Genomic DNA, 23,590 nt, shown 5'->3' with positions numbered 1-23,590 from the left:
CAGAGAGAAAGACAGATCGCACATATATGCCCAGACACAGAGGAGGGTGGGGGGGGGTTAGCCTTTCGAATCAGTTACTCTGGCCGAGACCCAGCTATAGCCACCCTTGAGGGTGACTGCTATGTGTGCATGACTCTGCAGGGTTGTCAAAGGAGAGATGGAGGGATGGGGAGAGATGGGAAAGTAAAGACAGAGAGTGAGTCAGGGAGAGAAGGAAGGGAAGGAAAGTGGGCCAGGGAGCCCTGTCCTCTGCACAAAGAGCCTCATTGTGAGACTCTGACTCTTTCCTCCCTCCCTGCCTCTATCTCTTCCTCTCTCACATACAGTCTCCACTCTCCCTCCAACTTCCCTCCTCCTTTTTTAAATCTGTTTTTCCTCTTCATTCTAAAAAGAGGACATGTCTGGTGTGTGTGTGTGTGACACAAAGCGGAGGAAGTCCCAGCTTGTCCTATTACTGTCTACTGTTCCTGTGGGACAAAGTCCAGTCAGCAGAGGCTACTAAAGGTCACTCTGCCTGGCGCCGATGGTTACCATGACCCGAGCCTGTGTGGACACTGTGTGTGGGGAGCTTTCAGGGCGAGTCTAGGCTGGGGGGTTTCAGGGGTGACGACACGGCAGCTCAAATCAGAAATGATCTTTCAATTATGTTTTCAAACAACATTGCATTTTTGTTTATTTTTTTGTTGAGATGCCATCTAATCTTGCATAAAGACCAATATTGTCAATTCATAAGAGCCAATGACTGGGCAGTTACTTCCACTGTGTTCTGGGAGAAACAACACACCATTTCTTGTGCTAAAACAGGTTTTTCACCTCGATAACAAGGAGAAAGTGAATAGCGCTAAAAGTAAATGTTCTGAGCTGTATATGAAGTTCGACGTTGTCAAAATAAAACACTTAAAGTTCCATCAGTTGTTATTTGGTTGACACTTTCATCCACACAAAACAGTCCAGCTGCAGAGTGGTTTGTGTGTCTAAGATGAAGCGAGACAAGGACTAAATTATCAGTATGGATTGTAAATACCATTGTATCATTGTAATTTTAGTAATGAAAGTAATACTAAATCATAATATTTAATATTTACTTGTAATATTTATATTTTTAGGCCCAAACCCGCAAAATGAATGCCAAACTGGGTCAGCACCCAGCCCAAACATGTCAATATCCTCAGGTTTGAATTACAAAAAGGAGAGAATTAAACAACTGGAGACGAACAATCAATGTGTGTTGTTACAGCAGATGTCTGCACAGACAGTCAGGGAGGTCATCCACTGGCTGTTTAAAGCTAAAATAAAATTCTTGCAAATACAGCAAGACAAAGAAATTGTTACAACAGCATGATCATGACCTGATAGTAAGACACTATGTACTACATATTACTGCCTTTGAAAGATTAATAAAGTGTTAAAGGAAAACAAAATGTCACTGCAGATTTTGGCAGTTTGTTCCATTTCAGATGTGGAAGTTATAACTTGCCAATATTTAAAACAGAATAAAAGACACATATATAAGTATATAAACTTGTAAAGGTGTAAACAATAACCAATTTCACGGCATCATGCCAGTGTCGTGTGTGCATGTGTACTTGTGCGTGTTTCCCAGCGTTTCTCACCGGTTTGTTGGAACATGACCATGGTTTGTGGCGTGGTGTGAACTGGCAGGGAGCGGGTCCTCTGCACGGAGCTGTGGGTCCGGCTGGGCATGCTGTTGCTTCCTCCAGGGTTGGCAAACCACAGACCCTGAGGAGAATATTTTAACAACAGCATTAAATTTACATCTTGAACATGCAAACACCTCTGTACGACTAGTGTCAAAGTTATGGTTAAAAAACACTTATCGTCCAATGGCAGAAACTGAAACTATCACCAACATCTCATCTACTGTCCATCATATTTCATGGAGATCTGTTCAATAGTTTTTGGGATGTCTTGTTCAGAGACAGACAAGTAAGACATAACATTTCTGCTTCTGCTCTCAAAATGCAGTAACTAAACTCAATTTAACAGAAATTGTGCTTTAATAACACTTGTCAGGATAAACATTATCAAGCTATCTGAATGTGTCACCAAATTCTATTTTCGAGGCTTTTAAGTTTAACTTTTATAACTCCTTTTTAATGTAAGTTTTGTCTAAATTGAAGACTAATTTTGTATTGGAAAACAGAAATTATCATTAAATATTTACTAGATCAAGCACAATAAAATGTAATGATTTTCTGGGGTGTATGGCGTATGTTAGTTTGTTAGTTTTGAGCATATGCTGCATTTAGACTTTATTTATTCTTATACAAGCTAACACAACACACACACACACACACACACACACACACACACACACACACACACACACACACACACACACACAGTACACCAGGATGCCCCAACTGACATCTTAATGACCTGTGGATAACCTGGTTAAGATTAAACACTGACATTTAAAATGCAAATCAGTGTTTCTCTGACATAATTTGATGCACAAATTTCAAGTTCAAACATCCTCCTCTTACCTTACACTCATTCCCTACATCTCTGCTTTTCACACATTACTAAAACTTTCACTGATCAAAGAGGTTTATAAAATGAGCAAGGTTGAAAGAAGTCGGTTGTAAGATCAAGGCCACAGATTCTTCAACATTTAAACCCCCACACTCCTGTCTGGATGTCTGGCCCACACCTAATGACAGTCTCAGACGCTCACCACATGAATTCCTCGTTGTAACCTGCCTATTATACCCCCAACACCACTACCACATGCCCCCCCCCCGCGGCCCTTCAGTGCCACGGGCCAGGGAAAAACAGGAAATGCCTGTGCACTGTTCTCACTGCCTCTGACTGGCTCTCTCACTCTCTCTCTCTCATGCACACTCATATATACTCTCCCTCCCTCTCTCATTGCCCCTCCTCCTCCAACACCACAGCTACCTCTCCCAAACTATGACTCACATAGTTCCCTCCCTCCCACCCTCCTTCTCCTTCTCTCTCTCCACACATTCACACTACAGTCCCACACAAGAAGGTCCAGCGTGAGGAGGAGGAACTGAGGTATTTCCTCCCATTGTAAGGGATGAGAGGTAGAGAGAGAGAGAGAGGGAGAGAGAGGTTCCCAACGAACTGGGTCAGCCCAGACCAAAGTGTGCGAGGATGGGCCTGAAACAGCTCCACAGCTCCTCCTGTTTCAGTGTTCGGCACTGACGCAGGGCCTCTGGTATGTAGGGTGACCTGCCTACGAGTTTCCATCCACATCATTCGCCAAACACCACCGCTGTTCCTCTTCCTCACCCCACATATTTTTATCATGGAATAAAAAGCCTATTTCAGGCAGAATACGTGCTGAAGAAGGAATTCTGCTGCCCAGGTTATTGTAAACATCCTGGAATGTATTATTACACATTTCAAAATGTTCCTCTGTACAGTCACGAACACATCTGCCATTCAGCATTCCAGTCACTACACACTAGTTTTTCTGTATTAGAGAACTTTAATTCACAGGCCTTTTAGGAAATGATCTGAACTATCCATCCTCATCTGACCTCTTTGGCAACCTCAAGTGATGCCAGATGAAGTAATAACACACTAATTATAAAAATGATTGAGCATGTAAACCAAGTCTGTTGAAAATTTCCCCAAGATGAGCACTCTGTGTGGAGGTGAACCAAACCATACATCTTTAAAGAGTTTAGGGTTGAAACGATTCATTGATTATTCGTTAATTTAACACAAATGCCAAATATTTGCTGGTTACAGCTGTTTTTTCTTTGAATTTTGGACTGTTAGTCTGATGGAAAATGCAATTTTAAGATACCACCTTGAGCTCTGGGAAATTGTGATGGGCTATTTTTTTTAAAACTAATTTCTAACATTTTATAAACAATTAATCCAGAATATAATCTACAGATCAATCTATAATGAAGATAATCGTTAGTTGTAGCCCTAAAACAGCTTCAGAAAAAAATGCCCTGCTGCTACTCTAACAAAATTATTGCACATTCTCATGCTATTTTAGTGTCTAATAAATAGTAACACTCTCTGGAAACTGAAAGGCTCATCATACCCAGGAATTATGGGGAAAGCTTAGCTGACAGCCTTGCTGGTTTAAACGTTCTGCTGGTTTGACTCACCTGTCTCCCCTGCTTGGGACCAGTGGGTGTGCTGCTGGAGCTGCGAGGTGTAGGTCCAAGCAGCCCCCCGCTGCCCAGCAGGCCCAGCCTGGCACCCGGCAAGCTCCTGGAGGGCATCTGGAACTGGCGAAGGCTCCTCCTGGCCGACACACTGCCCCCAACACAGCTAGCGGTGGGGAGAGAGTTGGACTGGCCGAAACGGCTGCAACAGGACGAGACAAAAAGTAAGATATCAGCAAGAACTGTTCCTGAGTTCCTGATCACAAGTGTTGGAACTGTGCTAACAAAGAAGCAGTTATGCATTCACTAAGGTTTACTAATAATGAGCCGAACAGTAAGGCCAAGAAGGAGCAAGATAAGTTAAATAGATACTCTAATCTGAATGTAAACATCCCCCCCCTCCATTTTTTAAATAACAAGCAGCAGACTCTTTTGAACAAGCCTCATTGTAACTGCAATTTTTCCACTGGTTTGATGAAGCTGTGGTGCTGGGAAGGAAAAAGACAAATGTTTTGAACTAAGTTACCAAGATAATTTGAATTTTATCTTTACTCTAGCAGTGGCGAAAATGTAATCTCTGTGATACCACATCACTGCCAACTGTTTGTCTAAAAAGTAATGAATAAATCCTTCTCTAACTCACTTCTCTGTTTGTCTACATTTATTCAAATTTTAATTCAATTAATTTTTTATACATGTCAACAAAAGGGAATATTGAGGGGAATCATCAGACTTCATGAAAAGTGTTTGTCATATTTGCTACACTTAGCACAATCACAGACAATAAAAACCAGAAAATGAAAGATACTGTATGTCTGTGTTTACCTCCTCTGTGGTCGGTACCCTGCTATGTCAAGGAGGGTTTTCCTTGGAATGGAGCGGAACAGCCTCTGGACCTGTTGTTTCCATGACAACAGCCTCTTCTTCTGTGTCTCAGTGAAGGACTGACAGGGAGGGGGAGGGGAGAACATATCAGGGATGAAATGAAGCATGACTGGTGAAGAGTGTGCCACAGGATTTTCAGGTGCATTGTGTCGCAACAAATGACTACTTCACCCAAAACTCTCCTTCACATAAGAGTAAATCTAAAGCATGACACTGCACTATGCACACTTATACTATAAAATACTCAAACTGATATTTTTCTCAAACTCAAGATTTTCAGAAAGACAGAGAGTGGTCTGGATGAGAGCATTCCTCTTTAAATTAGCAGAACTCCTGTATGATTCTTGGTATATCCATGTATCTCAGGGTCTGTAATTTTATTGACCTGATTACTTTCTAATCAAATCATTAAATCGATGAATTCTCTCAACATTACATTTTTGTGAAATTTTCTGTAGGGGGCTGAAATGTTAATAATTAGGATAAGGAATATTTGCATATAGTTAACCATTTTTGTATGAATGGATTGTATGTATGTACATATTTACTGAATGTACTGGGGAATACCTATTATATGTTCACCAAATACTATGCATACTATGCTATGCTGCATGAATAATAATGAAATGTGTGTTTGTAGGCACTATTAATAATTTATTGAATTTCCCCTCAAAAAGCTCTTTTATGATTTCTTTTTAATTCATGAACTTCAATATATATTAATTGACCAATTCTGCTCATAGCCATTCTCTCTACATTGTGTGTATATTAAAATACAATACAGGAAAAAATGACAAAAGGGAGGATTTAACTACTATTCAAACTTACAACATTAAAGAACATTATTTTGATAATAATGTGCTATATATTGGCAGACATGTTTGTTATTGGAAATTAAAATTCCCAATGACTGATATCAGTCCTAAAAATCCTGTTTTGTCCGTCCTAGCATGTATGTACTGTATGTATATGTGGTGATGTGTTTTTTCTGTGTTTGATTTTTCATTTTGACATAAAAAGTGTCTGGAATACATAAGTGTGTTCCAGAGGGAGTGGATACCTCATGAATAAGGCACTTGTCGATGAGTTGTAGGTAGGAGCTGATGTTGTCCTCGTCTGACCTTGACACCAGTAGCTGGGTACAAACTGAGGAGGCAGAGATGGAAAATAAAACATTAAAGCAAAACAAAAATCTCTCTCAGACCATGAAAACAATCTCAACTGAGTGCTGGTGCATGCAGCTCACCTTTGCCCATGACACGAGTGAACTGGCCGGGTAGATCCCCCTCAGCGATGACGCTTGTGCCTGACTCAGCCTCCCCTCCGCCTCCCCCACTCAGGTGGGAACCAGGTGCAGCGCTCTTGCCCTCAGGGCTCAGCAGGGGGCGCTGCAGGGAGCCTTCCTCGCCGCCACTGAAAGCCTTGATAGGTGTCATGATCATCTGGTGGAGCTCCTGCAGGGGGGCGCGCAGATTACTGCCCTCCAACACATCCTGGTGGTGGTAAATTATAGAAGGGAAGAGGAGAAGGGGAAGATATGGAGAGTAAGGTGGAAGCAGATCAGAAAGATTCAAAAGAATGAAGAGGTTTTACTTGACAGAACCTATGATGACATCTTGACATCTATTGAAGTGACAGATCTGGTGGGGTATTTACAATGAAGATGCCAAGAAAAAGAATTGCAGGTTTAGGCTACTTGTGTGAACCCTCTCCATAGAAAAATCTGTTACTTTTACTTACTGAGAGGCAGAGTCAGACAAACAGAGGGGGAGGGATCCCTGACTACACTGCCATGTGGCACAGAATAAAGTAATACCAAAAATACATATATGCAGTTTTCCTTCATTACTTGTGTCCACATGCATCATATCAGCCTCCCTCCCACCCTTCACAGAGCAGTGCTGTACATTAGTCTGTGTAAACCCAAAATACTAAGCAACAGGTGTCTTGTTTCCCCAGCCCACCAATGCAGCGGGAACAAATTTTAAAATGAAGCATTGGTGAAAAGGTTAAGTCTGAATTTAGCTGGCTCAAGAAGTCCCTCCTGTGGTGTGCCCTTGAGTGCCATTGTCTTGCTTTGAAGGCTGAATGGAGGGGTGAGGGGTGGGGGAGGCGGATGGGTTTAAATTCAGAGCCCAAAACTCTCCTTCCTGGATTAGGTGTTCCCTTAGCTGCCATCTCAGATACATAACACCGACTGAGAATGCCCACCCTTCTCACTCTCTCTCACAAACACACAGGAAAAGAGAGGTGAGGTCCTGTGGTTTCCACTAAGGTTACAAGCTAAATCACCAATAACAAAAAACAAAGAAATTTAAAAAAAAAATAAACAAGACCAAATTCAAATAATTTCAGGTAGAACAAGAAGCTGAATGTTTTTAGTGTGAATATGAAGAGGAGAAGGAGATGTGTTACACAGTCACTCTGACCTTTTCCAGGCTGCGAAGTAGGTGCTGCCTCTCTTTGAGCTTCAGAATGCTGATAACAATCTTGTGTCTTGCTCCTTTAGTGACCTTCTGTTGGAGGAAAGAGTCTTGTGTCAAACATCCCTTTGCTCACCGGAAAAATACTGGTCTAAAAGACTGATACCAATTCTTTGAGATAAAGAGATGCGCAGTGTACAAACACAGGCTGTGAAAGTGAGGCAGATGTTTTTTTTTGTGAAAATGTAACAGCAGGAGATGCAGCCAGTGAAGCTAGGAGAGAAATAACGTATCTGCTCATCTTTGGTTGGGAGGGCAGAAAGGGCTAAAACTGATTCCAGCAAATTGATTTTTGTTGAGGCTAATACAACTTCTCACATGTCCCATGAAGAAGTGATACTGACAATCCAGATATTTCCAGATCAAGCCAATAGCAGTATACTGAATCCACTGTCACACAGGACATCTCTTTGTCCTTTTGTTGAAGTTCATCGTGTCTCAGTGTAGCTGTGCATTATGTTAGGGACAGACAGAGAAATAGTTAGCAGCACCTGGAGGAAGTATACAGCTTCCTGGTGAGCTGTGTTAATTTTAGCTGTATCCTCCGTTTCAGAATAGTCTCCTCAACATCTTTAAGTACAAGCACAGCAATCGCTAAATTTGTCTTGTACCATTTATTCCAACATTAGCAACTTTACAACTTGACCTGGCTAAAGCTAATTACATAATTACAATGATTTTCAAAGTGAAGATTGATTAAATGTAATGTAAATGTCATACTAAGATATTTCTTTTTATTTAATACTAGTACAGAATACTGACATGTTTCTGCTCTTATTCATCTTCTGCCCCTCATGTACCTGAACTACACGCTGAACCGTTGTCATTTGACGCCTTAGTATTGCCTTGCATACAAATGTCAATTTCTGAATCGGTGCATTAGTAAAAGATTTATACGTGTTTGATAATGTTGACTGAATCAGTTTAGTCACTTTTGACGATTTATATCGTGGATAGAATAGAAATTATACTGTAACAACTTTATCGATGTAAAGTTCTTATTATTCTCCAAATTAAATTTAAACTAACTCTGTCTATGTGTGTGTGTGTGTATGTGTGTGTGCGTGTGTACGAACCTGGGCCTCCAATTGCTGTTCAGTCAGTGACAACATCTCATCGTAGGTCATTGTGGAGAAGAGAGCGGCGTACTTATGGAGACGGAGACTCTTCAGCCATGCAGGAACATCTGTGGGGCAGACAACACACACACACACACACACGCACGCACACACAGACACACACACACATATGCACATACACACACACACACACACACACACACACCGGTTAGATTCTGTCTAGCTACATTCATCACAGAATTTAAAAAATAATATTGAAAATTTAATCAGTCAGCTTAAATTCTTACATTATCACTGCTGCAGACAACATACAACCTACATTGTTTTTCTTTGTTGTCAATACAAATATATAATACATAGTCAAGTCAAGTTAATTTTATTTATATAGCCCAATATCACAAATCACAAATTTGCCTCAGGGGCTTTACAATCTGTACAACAAACGACACCCTCTGTAAGGACCACCAGCCCGCCAAAAAAAAAACCTGTAACGGGAAAAATAATTATTAATGGGGACATAACATATCTAAAAAATGGACATAAGAACTAAAAATAAATTATTACATAAAAAATGAAATAAAGCATCTGCAAAAGAGGAATCTTTGGATTTCATCCTTAATGTCATCCCAGATTAAATTGATGTACACACATATATTGGTCCCTCAATACATGCTCACATACAGTATACTAGTGGACCAAATATATAATACAATAGTCATTTTCAAATGATTCAACATAGATGCACATAAGATACATATTTACATATATATTACATTCACATGGTCTACATGTTTTAACTCTATTAGAGTTGGAAAAAAAATGTACATTCATTTGTTTAATATGTTTATCATAGTAATATATTTTAAGCACAAATGAAAACAATGTTCCATTTTTTAGGAAGATGTGTATGTATGCATAAATGTGGTGGCAGAGGGATCAACTAATCAAGTTCTTACTGATCACAGGTTTAGTTACACATTGCTCACTGGAAATGCTTGCTCAGCTCATCCGTGCTCCACATTCAAACTGCTGCGAGTGTTAGCTAGTTGTTGGGACATCTTTGTTTTAATTTGAAGTTTAGAGTGAAGCCTGAGGCTGGTTTAGTTGTTTCTTTGCTTACAAGTTTATAACTGCAGCATCAACAAACAGTCCCTTCTGTGCAACTCAGAAGAGAACCAATAAACACTATGAATTTATGTTTCTCCTTTGTTTGATGTGTTTACATATGTTTATGGTATGTTTTCTTTGTTAATCTGCTGCTCTATATTCATCTGCTTATTTTTTGAGGACTCATTTTGACACACTTGCAGAAGCTCTGAGAGAAAATAGAGACTGTGCAACCAGGAACTATATGGACACTGAATGTCTCCTCCCATCTCTTCCCATCCCACAAGATGTGGAGTGTCATTACAAAAGCAGACCTCGACTTTCCAGTAAGTAATACAGACTTCGGCGTGTTTGATCACAATTAGACTTTTGTTTGATTTAGCTGAATAATTGATATTGTGATAGTTTAAAACAAAGTCTGTGATGAATGAAACAAAATATTTGACCATGGAAGTTCACATATAAACCTACATTAAATCTTGAGAAGTCAATGCTCTGCAAACCTATCAAGCACCTTATTCCACCACCTGATACTTGACACCCAGCGAAGAGTCTGTTCTGGCAGTAACAGACAACTGAAAAATTGTGTTAACATTTTCCTCTAAAGTGAAATTGACAAATGATAGCTTGTTCTCTTGGGACTGTCGATGAGGAACGTTAGCATTGCTTTCTTGTTGAGCTGGATGACGACAGAGAGTACATCAGAGGTTTAACTCCAGTGCAGACAGTGACTTGGGTCTGCAGTTCTGGCCTCTGCTTCCCCTGACAAACTGCTCTGACTGGACAAACAACTTGCCAAAGCCTCAAGCTGAATGCCTGTAAGGCATACACAGCAGACAGTCATATAGATTTCTCCACAGAACTGGTCATGTCTCTCTCCCTGTTAACACTTAAGTTTAATAGGAAAGCCCATATCCAGGACAGGTTAGCTAAGTTTTTCATTCCTCCTGAATCCTCTCAGAACGTCATCAAACACTGTACAACAATGAACCCCTTCAGTTCCACTTCACAGTCCACTCAATAGTATAAACACAGGGTTTGATGCTAAAATTAAAAATATTCACACCAAATAATGCGAGTATCTGTCTCCTGTAACCTGATCCACTGCTCTTCCAGACCTGCACTGTCTGCAGCTTTTAGAAAGCCAAATCCTTTAAATGGTACATTAAACAGTTAAATAAGACCATTTAAGGTATTTTATTACCTTTTTACAGCCTCAAGTGTAGGTAATATTTTATCAAGGGAAAGTAGCTACAGTATGTCTGGCCAAAAAGGTGTGTTAAAAAGGTGTCTAAAAAGTCACTACATTAAAAACACTAGTTTGGTTGAACCTGTTGCGCATGTGCATTTCAACAGTGTGTGCGTGTGTGTGTCAGTCAGTGGCATTCACCTTCAAGTGTGAACCACAATATCTGAATGTAATTTTTTTTTTTTTTTTCACAATATGATCTTAGGAAGACAATAAATTAATAATACTGAATTGTACTACTAACTGTACACTGGTCTTTCATACTAACCCCTCATGCCACTTCCCTCCTCATGGAAGGAACTGCGATGCAGACCTGAACCTCCTCCTAAACCAGCCTCCTCCAGATGCTCACTGCCTCCACTGCCCGAGGAGGCAATGCTGCTCTGGGGTGAGAGAGGTGCGTGGTCTGGGGCTGGGCCTCTAGCGGTTCGTAGGTCCTCCTGGGACAGCCAGACATGGCCAAGAGGCTGGTTGCTGGGGCCGCTCATGGGAGGCGTGAGGGACACGGAGCGCTTCAGGGGACTGTGCTGCTGGCTGCCACCTCCACTCGTCAGGACTGCAAGACAACAGCAAGACTAGTCAGGTAGTCTTGTGTTTAAAAACACTTAACAAATGAAGTCATTTTGCTGTTACAGCAACACTAATGAAAATATTGAGGCTAGCCTGAAACAATATCCCAAATAGGACTCATCTCTCCTACACACCACAGTGTGTAGAGTTAAAGAGTTAATTCAAATATTAGATTAATATAAATAACTGTAATGCCTGATTAGCTGATGGTAATGATCCGCTTTGCCTGACCCTCACATCACATAAAGTACATTTGGTGAACCATAACAAACATTTTGACTGAATGTTTGTTACTTCATATAATGTAAATCAAGTATATCAAATCACATATTTAAATATGTTCAATTCAGAGTCCAACCCTGGGAAGGAGGAAGATTAATCACTCTGTACAGAATGATCAGCTATATCATACAGTAAAACCAATTAATTAAATGTTCATGTTCTCATCTACTGTATATCCAGGTACCTCTGTGCATTCAGACTACAGAGGTGGTCCTGGGTGTTTCTGCTGGATTTCTAATTTTGCAAAAGAGTAAATTTGTTTGTTTTAACATTACATTTACACTCATCTTCAGTCAACATTAATTTAGTCTGTAAAATTGTTCTTCCTCCCAACTATACCTGTCAAATGTGTCTGTCTTTTGTAGAGCAGTGCAAAAACACATTTTGCGCTCTGCATATGGTAACTGCACAATTTCTTACCCCTGACTGACATTAGATCTCCACAGCTATACTTGTAAAACTAGCTCAGATGTGAAATTATAACACAGTATTTGTTTGTAGAGACAGCTGGAGGCAGGAGGCTGCATCTGCCAGGCAGGGAACACACAAAACTCTATTTGTCTGCAACTGCTGACATACAGAATTTAAAAAACTACATCTCTCAAACAGACAGCCTTTTGATAATCTTAGATCTATGACTACTGCAAAATGTCTACTCAACAGTCAGTCAATTTATCGAGTTTAACTTCAGCAACTAAGCAAAAAAGCAATCAAAACTTGCATGTTAAATCTTCAAAAACTAAGACTTTTACTTCAGGGGTCTTTTATGTACATTTATTCTCCAGTTTATTTTCATTTAGTCTAGATCTAAATTCTCTCCTTCACTTGCTTGTTGGTTTGGGGACTCTACCTTGAAGCTATGTGCCAATCAACACCTCCCGGATTAGGTAAAATATCACTGATGTTTTACAATTTTCCCCCCCTGCACCTATAGCAATGAAATAAACCCATTGTAAAGAAATCTGTCTATGTGATAAAATTCTCTTTTCTTTATTTCTCCATCTTCTTCCCTCACCTCGTTTCTATATTAATGATTGAAATCTGTGCTCCTCAGGATGAATTCATGATGCAGACCTATTTGGGTCAAACCAAGGTAACTGTTACTACTGAAACCCCAATATTCCTGCTGAAGGAGGTAAACAGAATGAAAAGGTGGAGAGCCAAAGAGCTTTTTTTGTCGCCGGTCTGACGGTGTAAGCTGCCACCAATACTCCAGTCTCTCCTCTTCCTCCTCCTATATGTGGTCCTCTTACTGTTGGCGCTATGTATAGGACTTCATGGGCCCCGTTTAAAATAGGTGCCCAGCTAACATTACAAGTTCCAGTCCCTAAATATTAGCCATTTTCCCTAAATACAGTCTCCCACAAAGGCTGCCTTACAAGGGAAAGGATGGGTGGTATGTGCTGCTGTGGCTTGGACTAAGGCTGAGAGTATGGGTGGGGGGTCAACAGGATGTGGTATCAGTAGCACACAGGTTGATGTGGTTGGACAATTATACTCCTGTTATCATCATCATGACCAGATGAACACAGTGTGTAGGGAGGGGGGGCTGCAGACTTGGTGGCTGACTCTAAATAACAGGAATTAAGTCAATATTGGATATTTAGTGATCAAAATGATTAGTGTATTCATGGCTTTGTGATGCACGTTCTGAATGACCCAGAAACAAATACTAAGATTTGATTCCAAAAGTATTGACGAAACATATTTTATCATCTTCCTCTGACTTTGCATTCCACTAAATATCCACACATCAATTCCAGTTCTCTTGTAGTGTATTCAACACTTCTACTCACTTTCATTAGTTAAGAAAAGCATCTACTCACTGTGTCCACCAATCCTGTGCTGGGGTAACTCTAGTTTATCAGTTGTGAAATCCTGAGGTCTTTTGCGTGGTACTGAAGCTGCTAGCAGTCAAAAATACAAGTGGATCTTTCTTGGAGCAGCGACTAGGGCTTTAAATGTGTCTTTATTTATAAACCCTCAGCTGTTTCTTTCATCTCCCAGAAGAAAAACAGAGAGCCCTTGCATTCTTGTCTGGAAATATCCTGCTCTGACCATAGTTATGTTCAATTTCAACAGCCCTGCCCTCTCTGTGTGTTGTCTTCCACCTCACACAGCCTCTGTAGTTGCTGTGTGGGTTGTTCAGAGTACAGTTGGTCTGACCAGAGTGTTTTTACTGTGTTGAGTCTATTTAGTGTGTTCAAGGTGTATTTAGTGTGTTTAGGTTTGGAGTGTACTTTGTGTCTTGAGAGCGTCTTTAATGGAATTATAATGAAAGCAGCATTTGAACTAAATTTAAATTACCTTTGTTGTGCTGCCAAATGCTATAAAGATGTTTGTTGTGCTTAGTGTTAATTATTATTATTATTATTATTATCCAGTCAAGAACAGCTGAAGCCAAAATAAATTCCTATGATTTTAACTACAACAGAGAAAAACCTTTGTTATAAAGCTGCCTACTGTATTTTGTTTCAAGTGGGTGCTGCAAAGCCAAAACCTCCTTTCTGACGACTAAAGCTGCCTTGTTTGAATTGTTTGCCACATGAGTTAAAGTTTAGAGACCCTAGTGTGAAATTTGCCTGGGCGCGGGCGATCAGCTGGCCACCCCAGACAGAAAGGCTATCATCAGGCCAGCCCAGAGTAGGTGGCTCTAATCACTGAGGTGTTCTCAGATGGTGTGGTGGTTTTGACCACCTTGACTTTAGAAGTACACAAGCCAGTCTGGGATAAAATGCAGGCCATCTCATATCTGAAAAAATAAGGTAATCAATGGAAATAAAGTAAAAGAATTGTGAAAGTGTTTGCGCTCTTAAAACCAGGCTTTTCAAAAGATAACGTCAGATGCGTGTAGCAGAAATCTAACTTGTCAGCATGCCGACAAAAAAAAGTAGAAGAGGGTCCTCAGATGCAAAGAGATTCAATTAATAATAATGTGACATTCTGGCATTTTTTCTGTATAGTGAGGCAATCACATGAAATACAGCTGCCATCCAATGCTAATCAATGAAAGGAGGATAAATATTGATTGATTAGCTTAAACCTTTGACTAAGGAATCTGTGCTCTGTGAACTATGGGCAGATCTAAGAGCACAGCCATCAATCTTCACTAATTTGCAGCAATCTGTGTTGTATCTATCCATCTTCTTTGTCACACCTTAAAACAGAATTTGTGTATGAAAATGGTAACAGACATACCAACCCAGTTGAAAGATTAATGGTTGTAATTAACTGATACAGAGGATCCTCCAGTAAAAAAAAATACACTTCTATTCCCCTCCAGTGTTCTCACTCCATTAAACTGAAGGATCAAAAACAATGGAATAAAAACACGGACAGGAAGACATAACAAAGGAGACTTGGGAAGAATACACGCTAAATGTGGGTGAAGCAATTGAAGAACTCTCTTTTTTTAATGTTAGCTAATAATTTGTCTGGTTTAAATCCCTACACATAATTTAAAATAATTTTTGGGAGGTCAATCCCATCTTCAAGTTCATAACTTAATGAGGGTATAGTATAAAAAAGTTTTGGTTGATTTACAGAGCAATTATACATGTCAGTCAGATGACCTAATGTTTGCAGCAAACTGGTGAAAACCCTTCATGGACAACATGAATGATCCAATTCAGTTTATAGCACATCTATCATTTTGCAGTGAAGCTAGTGGTCTACAGTATGTAAATCAAGGTCACACCCCCTCTATCCCCATGACACCTGATGAAAACATGACGTGTATGGATAATGGAGACAAATTTATTGTTTAAAATAACAAATGCCGTAATAGGTGCGACGAAGCAATAAAAATGCCATGATGGCCCAGAGTCAGAGATGCTGGTGCTAAAATGTACATATTTAAATTATTACATTATATATGTCTAATTTATTATTTTATAACATTTTGAAAAGTTGTTGAAGTAATTTAACACATACTATAACATTACATTATTGTATTCATTACATTATCAAGTGCTACACTGTGTGGCCTCGAGAGAACCAACTATGAACGCTGACTTTATCTATTTGCAGACCGCTGTTAACATAGTGATGATTAAATTAAAATATACTGTATGTGTCTGTATAGAGTTGTGTAATTATTTATTAACCAATCCTATTTCATTAGTAGGGTGTTATTTTGGTTATACAACTAGGTTAGTTATTCTTAACATATCCCACTTTTTAACCATCAATATGACAGAATAATTCAACGTATTGCAGATGAAGAGCTGTTTGGGAGCCGAAAGTGCCGGTTCTCGGAAAGAAACAGAGCCATAAGATCCAGCTCCCTTCAAAGAGCCGTGATTCCTATCGCTATGTTAAAGCACTACATGATTAGAAATGGGCTGAACACAGAACAAGGCACACAGGACAGAGGAGACTTCACTTACTAGTGTTACCGCCTCCACCAGTTCCAACCGTGTTGATGGTTGCCGGCACAGAGGATGATGGGTAGAGAAGGAGGTGCCCGTTCTCACAGCCCTGCTGCTGCTGCTGATGCCAGCCTCCGCCCAGCCCTGAATCCCTGGAGCTCTGCCACCCATTGAGGCGGTCATCCGAGCCGTAGCGCTGGTGGTGATGCAAGGAGTAGAGATTGCCTGATGAAGAGGTGTTAGTGGAGGAGGAGGATGAGGTGAGGGTGGATGGAGGCGTGGACTGGTGGTGGTGGTGGTGCGGCCCAGCAGGAGGAGGCCTTTCCAGTGAATCTCCCCGGGCAGCGGCCCTCTCCTCCAGGTGGTTGAGCCAGAGTGCCAGGGCGGCGCGGTCTTCCAGGGAGGTAGCGGGGTGGATGAGGGCGTAGGACAGAAGCTGGCGTGACTCCTCCAGGTGATGGCCATGCTCGATGGTGTGGGCCAGGATGCGCGGCAGCAGGCGCATGTACTCGCCCTTGGCTTCAACATTGCCAGGTTTGAGAAGCGGGAGGTGGGTGAGGACAAGCGAGATGACACGCTCCTTAGACTCACCTTGCCACTGGCTGATCACCCCTGTAGGAGGAAACAAAACACAAGAAGCATTACGAACCAATAACCCACCATTTATTTAACAAGGCTAAAAAGAAAGTTTTTGACAAACTTGCGCAGTGTAAGACTGTTAAGTGTATGACTGTATGAATTGAAATGTTAGTGTCTCATTAAGTTGGCAGCCAACTGTGAGTGACCCTGACTGACCTGACCACAGTGATGAACAGAACATCGCTGGAAAGATAATCTGTGATTTCAGCAAAACAAAGAATGCTGCTGCACGATATCCAAGGTGGTAGCAAAGGAGAATGTAATTGATAGATGGACGGATGGATTAGTGAACACATGTACGGTTAAAAATAGAAGATACCAAGATGACGTCAGGCCCACTGCACTGTCATCCTTCTATTTTGCTCTTCCTCTAAACACCCAGCTCTGTAGGCTGCTGATGGTGGCTGTACAGCTCTATACATAACCTGGAGGTCATGGAGCTCTATTGTTGTCCGAGTCAGTAGGCCGTTACGAGCCCATTCCTATCATCTTGGACCAGGGCTATAGATACCAACTGGTCAGGGCAACAGCTTTGGACAGCCACACATATAGAGACAGGACGCAACAGGACGCAGGCAGTCTTCACTTCCTGCTTGGGAGATGTGTCTGTGTTAATTTGACCACCAGGGTCATTCTTAACCCTAAGGATCTTGTCTCTAAATCCGACATAAGGTGAAACTAGAAAATACATCTGCGAGCCCTTCTGTCCAAAGATATCCCAATGTCACAGTCTACTTTGTGGTGATGTACAGCTCTCTTTGCCCTGATGAGTGGACAGCTGCAGCTCTGGGCAGATGGAAGACCACAGTCCCTGAAGCCTTCCAAACAAGGTTCACATTCATTTCATCCCATGAAATATGACCAGGACTGAGGGATTAAATAATTCAGGTTTAAGCCTACTCACAGCACGGAACTGACAGTTTTACGCACACGTTTACATATACAATCCTATGCCTTTCTACTCACAGGAAGCTTAGCAGCATGTGTATATCCTGGTAAACCACTAACAAGTTCAAGAGTGTTTTTATAATATACCACAAAAACTTACAGCTTCAGGCTTGGTTGTTTTCAGATCTTTCTCTCTCAGAAAAGAGAATCACCTGATAGCTGGATCCCACAAATCCAGAAAACGCAAACCTGACTACTCAAAAATCGCAAAAAAAACCCCCAAAAGTAAATGAAAAGCAAAAAAGGATATTCCCAATTGAAATTTTTTGCCTACTAATTTTAAAGTTCACAAGCATTTCATGAAAATGCAAGGGGATTTTTGCCTCAGCCACTGCGGTCATGTGTCACATCTACCAGGATGGGGCTGGGCCAGCGGCCCGTTTCGCACAGGCTGGCTTCCAACAAAACAGGCACTTTAAGATCCATTTCAGCTAATGTGAATGGGTGACATGAAGGGACCAGATGGAGTGAACTAGGTCAGGCTGTCCCAAAGCTCAGCAGACAGCCTCCACTGAGAGTGACAGAGCACAAGGAGACAGGAGGTGGGTGAAGACTGAGGTAGAGATGAGTTTGAGACAGAGGAGGATAAAATAAATGAAAAGAGGGAGTGAAGAAGCGAGGTGTGTGAGGGGAGCCAGGGAGTTACTCCACTCTGCTCCAGGGATGATGTAATCCCTCATTCCTCTGAATGAGGCAAGCCTTGGTCCATCCGAGAACAGGAATTGTTCCATGATTAAAACTCATTTATTTCCAAATGACTGGAAAACATTAAGATGTAACACAGAAACCCTGATAAATAAGTCTTACAGGGGCAGTTTTACTTTTGAGAATAAAAACTTTTAGAAAACATAGTTTGTCTACTACCACAAGTCACACAGACACCATAAGGGGACCTGACTAATCATTACTTGTTGTCACAGACTCAATAAACAACGGCAACTAAAATGTCTCAAGCAAAATATGGCAAAACTTCACATTACTACCTGTTGATGGTACATTTGCTTGTAGTAGATCTTCAAAACAGCTGCGTAGTATATTCAAAGTATTAATACCATATATGCCTTTTATAGTCGATGGAAAGCCTTGTATGTATTAAAGATTAAACATTCCATCAAAACAATATGGAAATGTATTTCCAAAACCTTAAATGTTCATGTAAGTTTGGAATTAGTATTTAACTACATACAACACTTTTCTCCCAAATTATTGTAGTTACTGTTATAAGCTAAAGCTTATAAAGATTATCAATCATAAGGTACTTGATGATTGGGGTATATTTAATTAGCAATTTGTTCACAGCCACTATTTGTTTGAAAACCAGTGTTGTGACCAAAAAATTTTTTCTGAAATGTCTGAAAGCTCATTGTCTGCTATTTTCCTAAAATATGAAACGGTGATGTCTAGTGTGATTTACCTTAAACACAACATGCAGTCTTGACAGATGAGGTTGTTCGGGACTGTCACATCATGTCAAAGACAACCTACATTGTAACTTTACATAATAATAAACATAATTTTACAAATAGTAAAGTTAACACAGCGATCATAGGGGTTATCTGTGTGAAAGGGGCTTGTGTGTGTGTGTCTCGTCATCGTTTCTTCTGTCTCTGAATACAACAGGGCTTGCAAGTGAGTGGCAAATAAAATTAAAATATCCAGTCATCCCAGAAATCCTCACTTCCTCCCTCTATACAGTTCCACAAATTCAAAGCCAACAGAACACAGAAAGTCAAAGCCTAGCACTCTCCCATGAACTCCTATTCAAGGTTGAGAATGCAGGCTGAGATATCTATAGACATCTATAATAATACTAATGTAAAATTCTCATAAGATACAGAGTTCATAAAGTAAAACCTTAACATACTTTGTCAATAAAGGTATGAGTAAAAGTATGCTTAAACAAATGTTATCAAGGATGCGTGGATGAATTATGTCCTTTGTGTGGTTGCATATTTTTACCACAGGGAAGATTTTTCACAGCAAGTACGATGAAAATAATCATGTCCTTTGTCAGTGTGCTCTGTCCCTTTATTGTGGTACAACCTTTACCAATTGAATCTGAGCATTTGTATGTAAATGGCCATCAGAACTGATTTTCAGTAACTTACTGGATCCGACTCTACCAGAGATTGGTAATGAAGTAAATCACTCGTGTGCATCCATAGACAAACCACTTTGGAATAACTTGCAAATAACGGCCAACATTACTGGCCAAGTGGAACTCTGACAGCCAGGTGAGCAGGTAAGCCATCGTCAGGTGGCTGACATGACAGAGGCTCTCATTAGCTCTGTCCTGCACTTAAAACTGGTGATCAGTTTCAATCACACTGCAATGATGGGGATAGAAACAGTTCACTCACCAGTTTTAATTTATACTCAGTGTAATAGTTTGTGGCAGTACACTGCTCAGAGGCCAAAAGTACCGGATCCTGGTCCTGTGAACCCAACACTAATGCCAACAAAGACGAGGACAAATGCCGAAAAGTGGCACTCAGACCCCTGATGTATGGATTCAGCATTAGGGAGTAAAGTACTGCAACAGATTAAAAATGAGAAAAAAGTGCTTTTGATGAATAGCATTCTGTATTAGCTAGAAGCTACGTCTGTCTTCCCTGAATAATAGAGAGAGTGGCTGGAAAAAGGTATTAAAACACCTAGAAGTCAGGAAGTTACTTCAGGCTTATTGTTCTCCTACTCCAAGGTTAAAAGGTCAAGGAGTCAGCCTTGGAGCAGTTCCCCTCACAGCAAACAAACATGCGGCATCTCACTGCTCAAAGAGGGGTCACAGTAGTCGCACCCAGCATAGGTCAAAGGTCAACTGCTAGGAGAAACATTGGGCTATCCATTACACAAATGCACCAGATTCTACCCAGCAAGACAGAGACAGAGAGTAACTGTGCAAGTGTGAAACCAACCAACCCTGGGTAAATAAATGTTAAGAATGACAAGAAAATGTAGCACTCACAACCGAAGAAGCCATTAACATTCTTATCCACACAATACAACAACAAGTCAAATTATATTCTAAGTGGACAGGATGAGGAAGTTTTACCATGCATTTCAGACTCTTTCCTTACCTCCTCTCCTAGCATGCTCCCACCCTGAGCCTTGAGGAGAAAATGCTAACCTCATCCAACTGGAGCAAAAAGGAGTGGAGGAGGAATGAAGAGAGAAGCGGTTAAACTGAGCTTAATACAATGACATAAGAGAGAAATACTGGAAATACTGTGTTGAATTTCCTTCTTACACAACTCCTTTGTAGTTTCTGACTCAGAGTATCACTATGAACTTCACTGGAACTCTGTTTAATCTTGTCCACCTCTGCATCCCACCTGACAGGATGCAGAGACAGGCCTGATTGTTTAGTCAGACAATTGTCAGCTCCATGAATATCAGTACCTGTCATATTTTCAACAATGTAAAAAAAATATTTCAGCGTAATGTCAAAATTAAGCATACAAGTGTCCCATACAACGTGACATGATCGATAAAAAGTCTGTCCTCTCATGTCAGACAGAGAGACAGGGGCATGCTGGGAATTGATGAATCACATCAGCATCAAGACATACGCACACACTAAAACCTCAGACAGAGAGAGTCATTTGTTTGGGGGATGACACAGCACTTCACTGCTGCAGACAATGCCTGCTGGAGAACTCTGTGCCATCCTGCCCTGGCACTGCCCTCTGACACCTTCTCTGGCACCAAGACAAGGGTGCTGCTTGCGACACAGCCCTGCCTCTCACTGTATCACTGAAAAACATGAGTGTAACAGTGGCTCAGTGGTATGAGATGTTTGCTACTCATCTTCCTCCTCTCCCAGGTTTCTAAATCCAACACTCAAATAATGCTCGAAAAGCCAGGGACAGCAACAAAAACTACCAACAAAATCTCTGTAATTAATATAAATCACATTACATCTCCAAGTAATATGAGTCCCTATCAAGTAGTCAAGCAGGACACACTAGGGTCAAGTGACCAGGGATCAGAAGAACAGAGGGCTGGAAAGGGGCAGAGCAGGAAACCTCAGGCGGGCGGTATGGAGGCAGGGCAAAGTCTGTACTGGAGATCTCAGGCGGACGGCTTGAGGGCTGGACAGGTGCAGGGCAGAAGACCTCAGGCGGACGGCTTGAGGGCTGGACAGGTGCGGGGCAGAAGACCTCAGGCGGACGGCCCGAGGGCTGGACAGGTGCGGGGCAGAAGACCTCAGGCGGACGGCCCGAGGGCTGGACAGAAGAGCAATGCAGGTCTGGAAGGCGACCAGGAGGCTGGGCTGACAGACAGAGTGGTGAAGACAGAAACCATCTGGAGGTGGGTGGAACTGGAGGCGGGCTGGGGTTCATGGGTGCTGAGGAAGTCCACAACCTACTCAGGTAAGGAGTTCCTCAGTCAAGGCTTTGAGGAGACTTTTTTGTGAGCAAAAATCACAACTGTCTCTTTGTAATCATCACTGGCAGCCTTCCTCCAAAATTCCTTTCAACACACCAGATCCGAAATCAAATCAACCAGTTCGTCAGAATATAAGTCTGCTGGGTCCATAGTTGACCAGTTCGTACTGTCAAGTAGTCAAGCAGGACACATTAGGGTTTGGACCCAAATGCAGACATGTAGGCAGAGCAGGTGCAGTTCAGTGATTTAATTAAAGAAAAGACTTATAAGAAGTACCAGGCAGGCAGTGGTCAATACCATGGAATAATCTAAACAAAGGCAAACAAATCCGTGAGTGAGCCGGTAGAAAATCCTCAAGTCCATAACTGAACAAAAGTCCACGAAACACAGAACAATCCAACAGATACAGGAAACACTGAAGAAGGGCTGGAACGCTTGACACAACTGACAAAGATGAACTGGCAAAGAACAAAGGAAGAACACAGACTAAAATACACTCAGGTGAAGGGAGAAAACAAGACACAGATGAAACTAATCAGGGCAGGGCAAACAATCAGAACTGGTGGGAAAAGCAAACAAAGACAGGAAGTAAAACTACACAAGACACATGAGGCCGAACACTAAAACAGGAAATAACACAACTAAACCCCAAAACCACAACAGTCCCCTGCAAATATGGATCCAGGAGCCTCAGAACAGTAGATGTTCATTGGGTTTAACTTTGACCCTGAGCTGGATACAGCGTGTCCTCTTCACATCCGACTCTGTGATCACAAGACGCAAGTGACAGTGGTGGAAACAATGTGATTGTTTTAGCTCATTTGTTACACATTGGTTATGTGCAAACACAAACACACCCGAATGGAGACACACACACACACACACACACACACACACGTGGAGACTGTTAGACACATGATTCCTCTTGTTCTAAATATAGATGGGTCAACAGCATACAAAGCCACAACAAGGCAGCTAGCACAACAGATAAGACCATATTAGTGGTTAGCAAAGGGACACATTACCTCCCAATCACATTGACAATGACACACCAGCTTTGTGTGTGTGTGTGTGTGTGTGTGTGTGTGTGTGTGTGTGTGTGTGTGTGTGTGTGTGAGTGAGTGAGTGAGTGAGTGAGTGAGTGAGTGAGTGAGTGAGTGAGTGAGTGAGTGAGTGAGTGAGAGAGAGAGAGAGAGACAAAGAGAGTGAATGCATGTGAGCGAGACAGTGTGCGTGGAAAGGTTGTGTACACTTGACCCCAACTCACACTTGAACAAATGTCCATATCAGCTGCTGTGAAGTTGCATAACCATAAGCAGCATGTGTGTGAGTGGATTGGAAGATTACTCAAATAACAGTTTGGGGGTTTTGAGTTTAAGGTAAAGATTAGGATTAGATTTTGGTTAGGGCTCAGATAAAGCTATAGCTGAGGTGTTACCACCTCACACCTAAAAAGGGTTAAGGAATTAAT

General features: G+C 41.3%; 1 protein-coding gene across 3 annotated transcripts in view; it reads right to left on the bottom strand.

Moving 5' to 3' along the window:
- The window catches only part of samd4a (sterile alpha motif domain containing 4A), a 60,993-nt gene that overhangs the window by 13,976 nt on the left and 23,427 nt on the right, over positions 1-23,590 (bottom strand). For 2 of the 3 annotated variants that reach the window (XM_044217177.1, XM_044217355.1), the window contains exons 3-11: positions 16,162-16,755; positions 11,190-11,477; positions 8,563-8,672; positions 7,433-7,519; positions 6,250-6,496; positions 6,064-6,149; positions 4,944-5,062; positions 4,119-4,320; positions 1,614-1,740 (exon numbers count right to left, since the gene is read on the bottom strand). In XM_044217177.1, coding sequence (XP_044073112.1) covers positions 1,614-1,740; positions 4,119-4,320; positions 4,944-5,062; positions 6,064-6,149; positions 6,250-6,496; positions 7,433-7,519; positions 8,563-8,672; positions 11,190-11,477; positions 16,162-16,755 — 1,860 coding nt within the window. The remainder of the gene's footprint in view (positions 1-1,613; positions 1,741-4,118; positions 4,321-4,943; positions 5,063-6,063; positions 6,150-6,249; positions 6,497-7,432; positions 7,520-8,562; positions 8,673-11,189; positions 11,478-16,161; positions 16,756-23,590) is intronic. The other variant, XM_044217274.1, reaches the window with a different exon arrangement.

The sequence above is a fragment of the Siniperca chuatsi genome, linkage group LG1 (genome assembly GCF_020085105.1).
Source record: "Siniperca chuatsi isolate FFG_IHB_CAS linkage group LG1, ASM2008510v1, whole genome shotgun sequence".
Classification (NCBI taxonomy): domain Eukaryota; kingdom Metazoa; phylum Chordata; class Actinopteri; order Centrarchiformes; family Sinipercidae; genus Siniperca; species Siniperca chuatsi.
The sequence above is the reverse complement of the archived record's forward strand: the minus strand, read 5'-3'. Positions and strand labels throughout refer to the sequence as shown.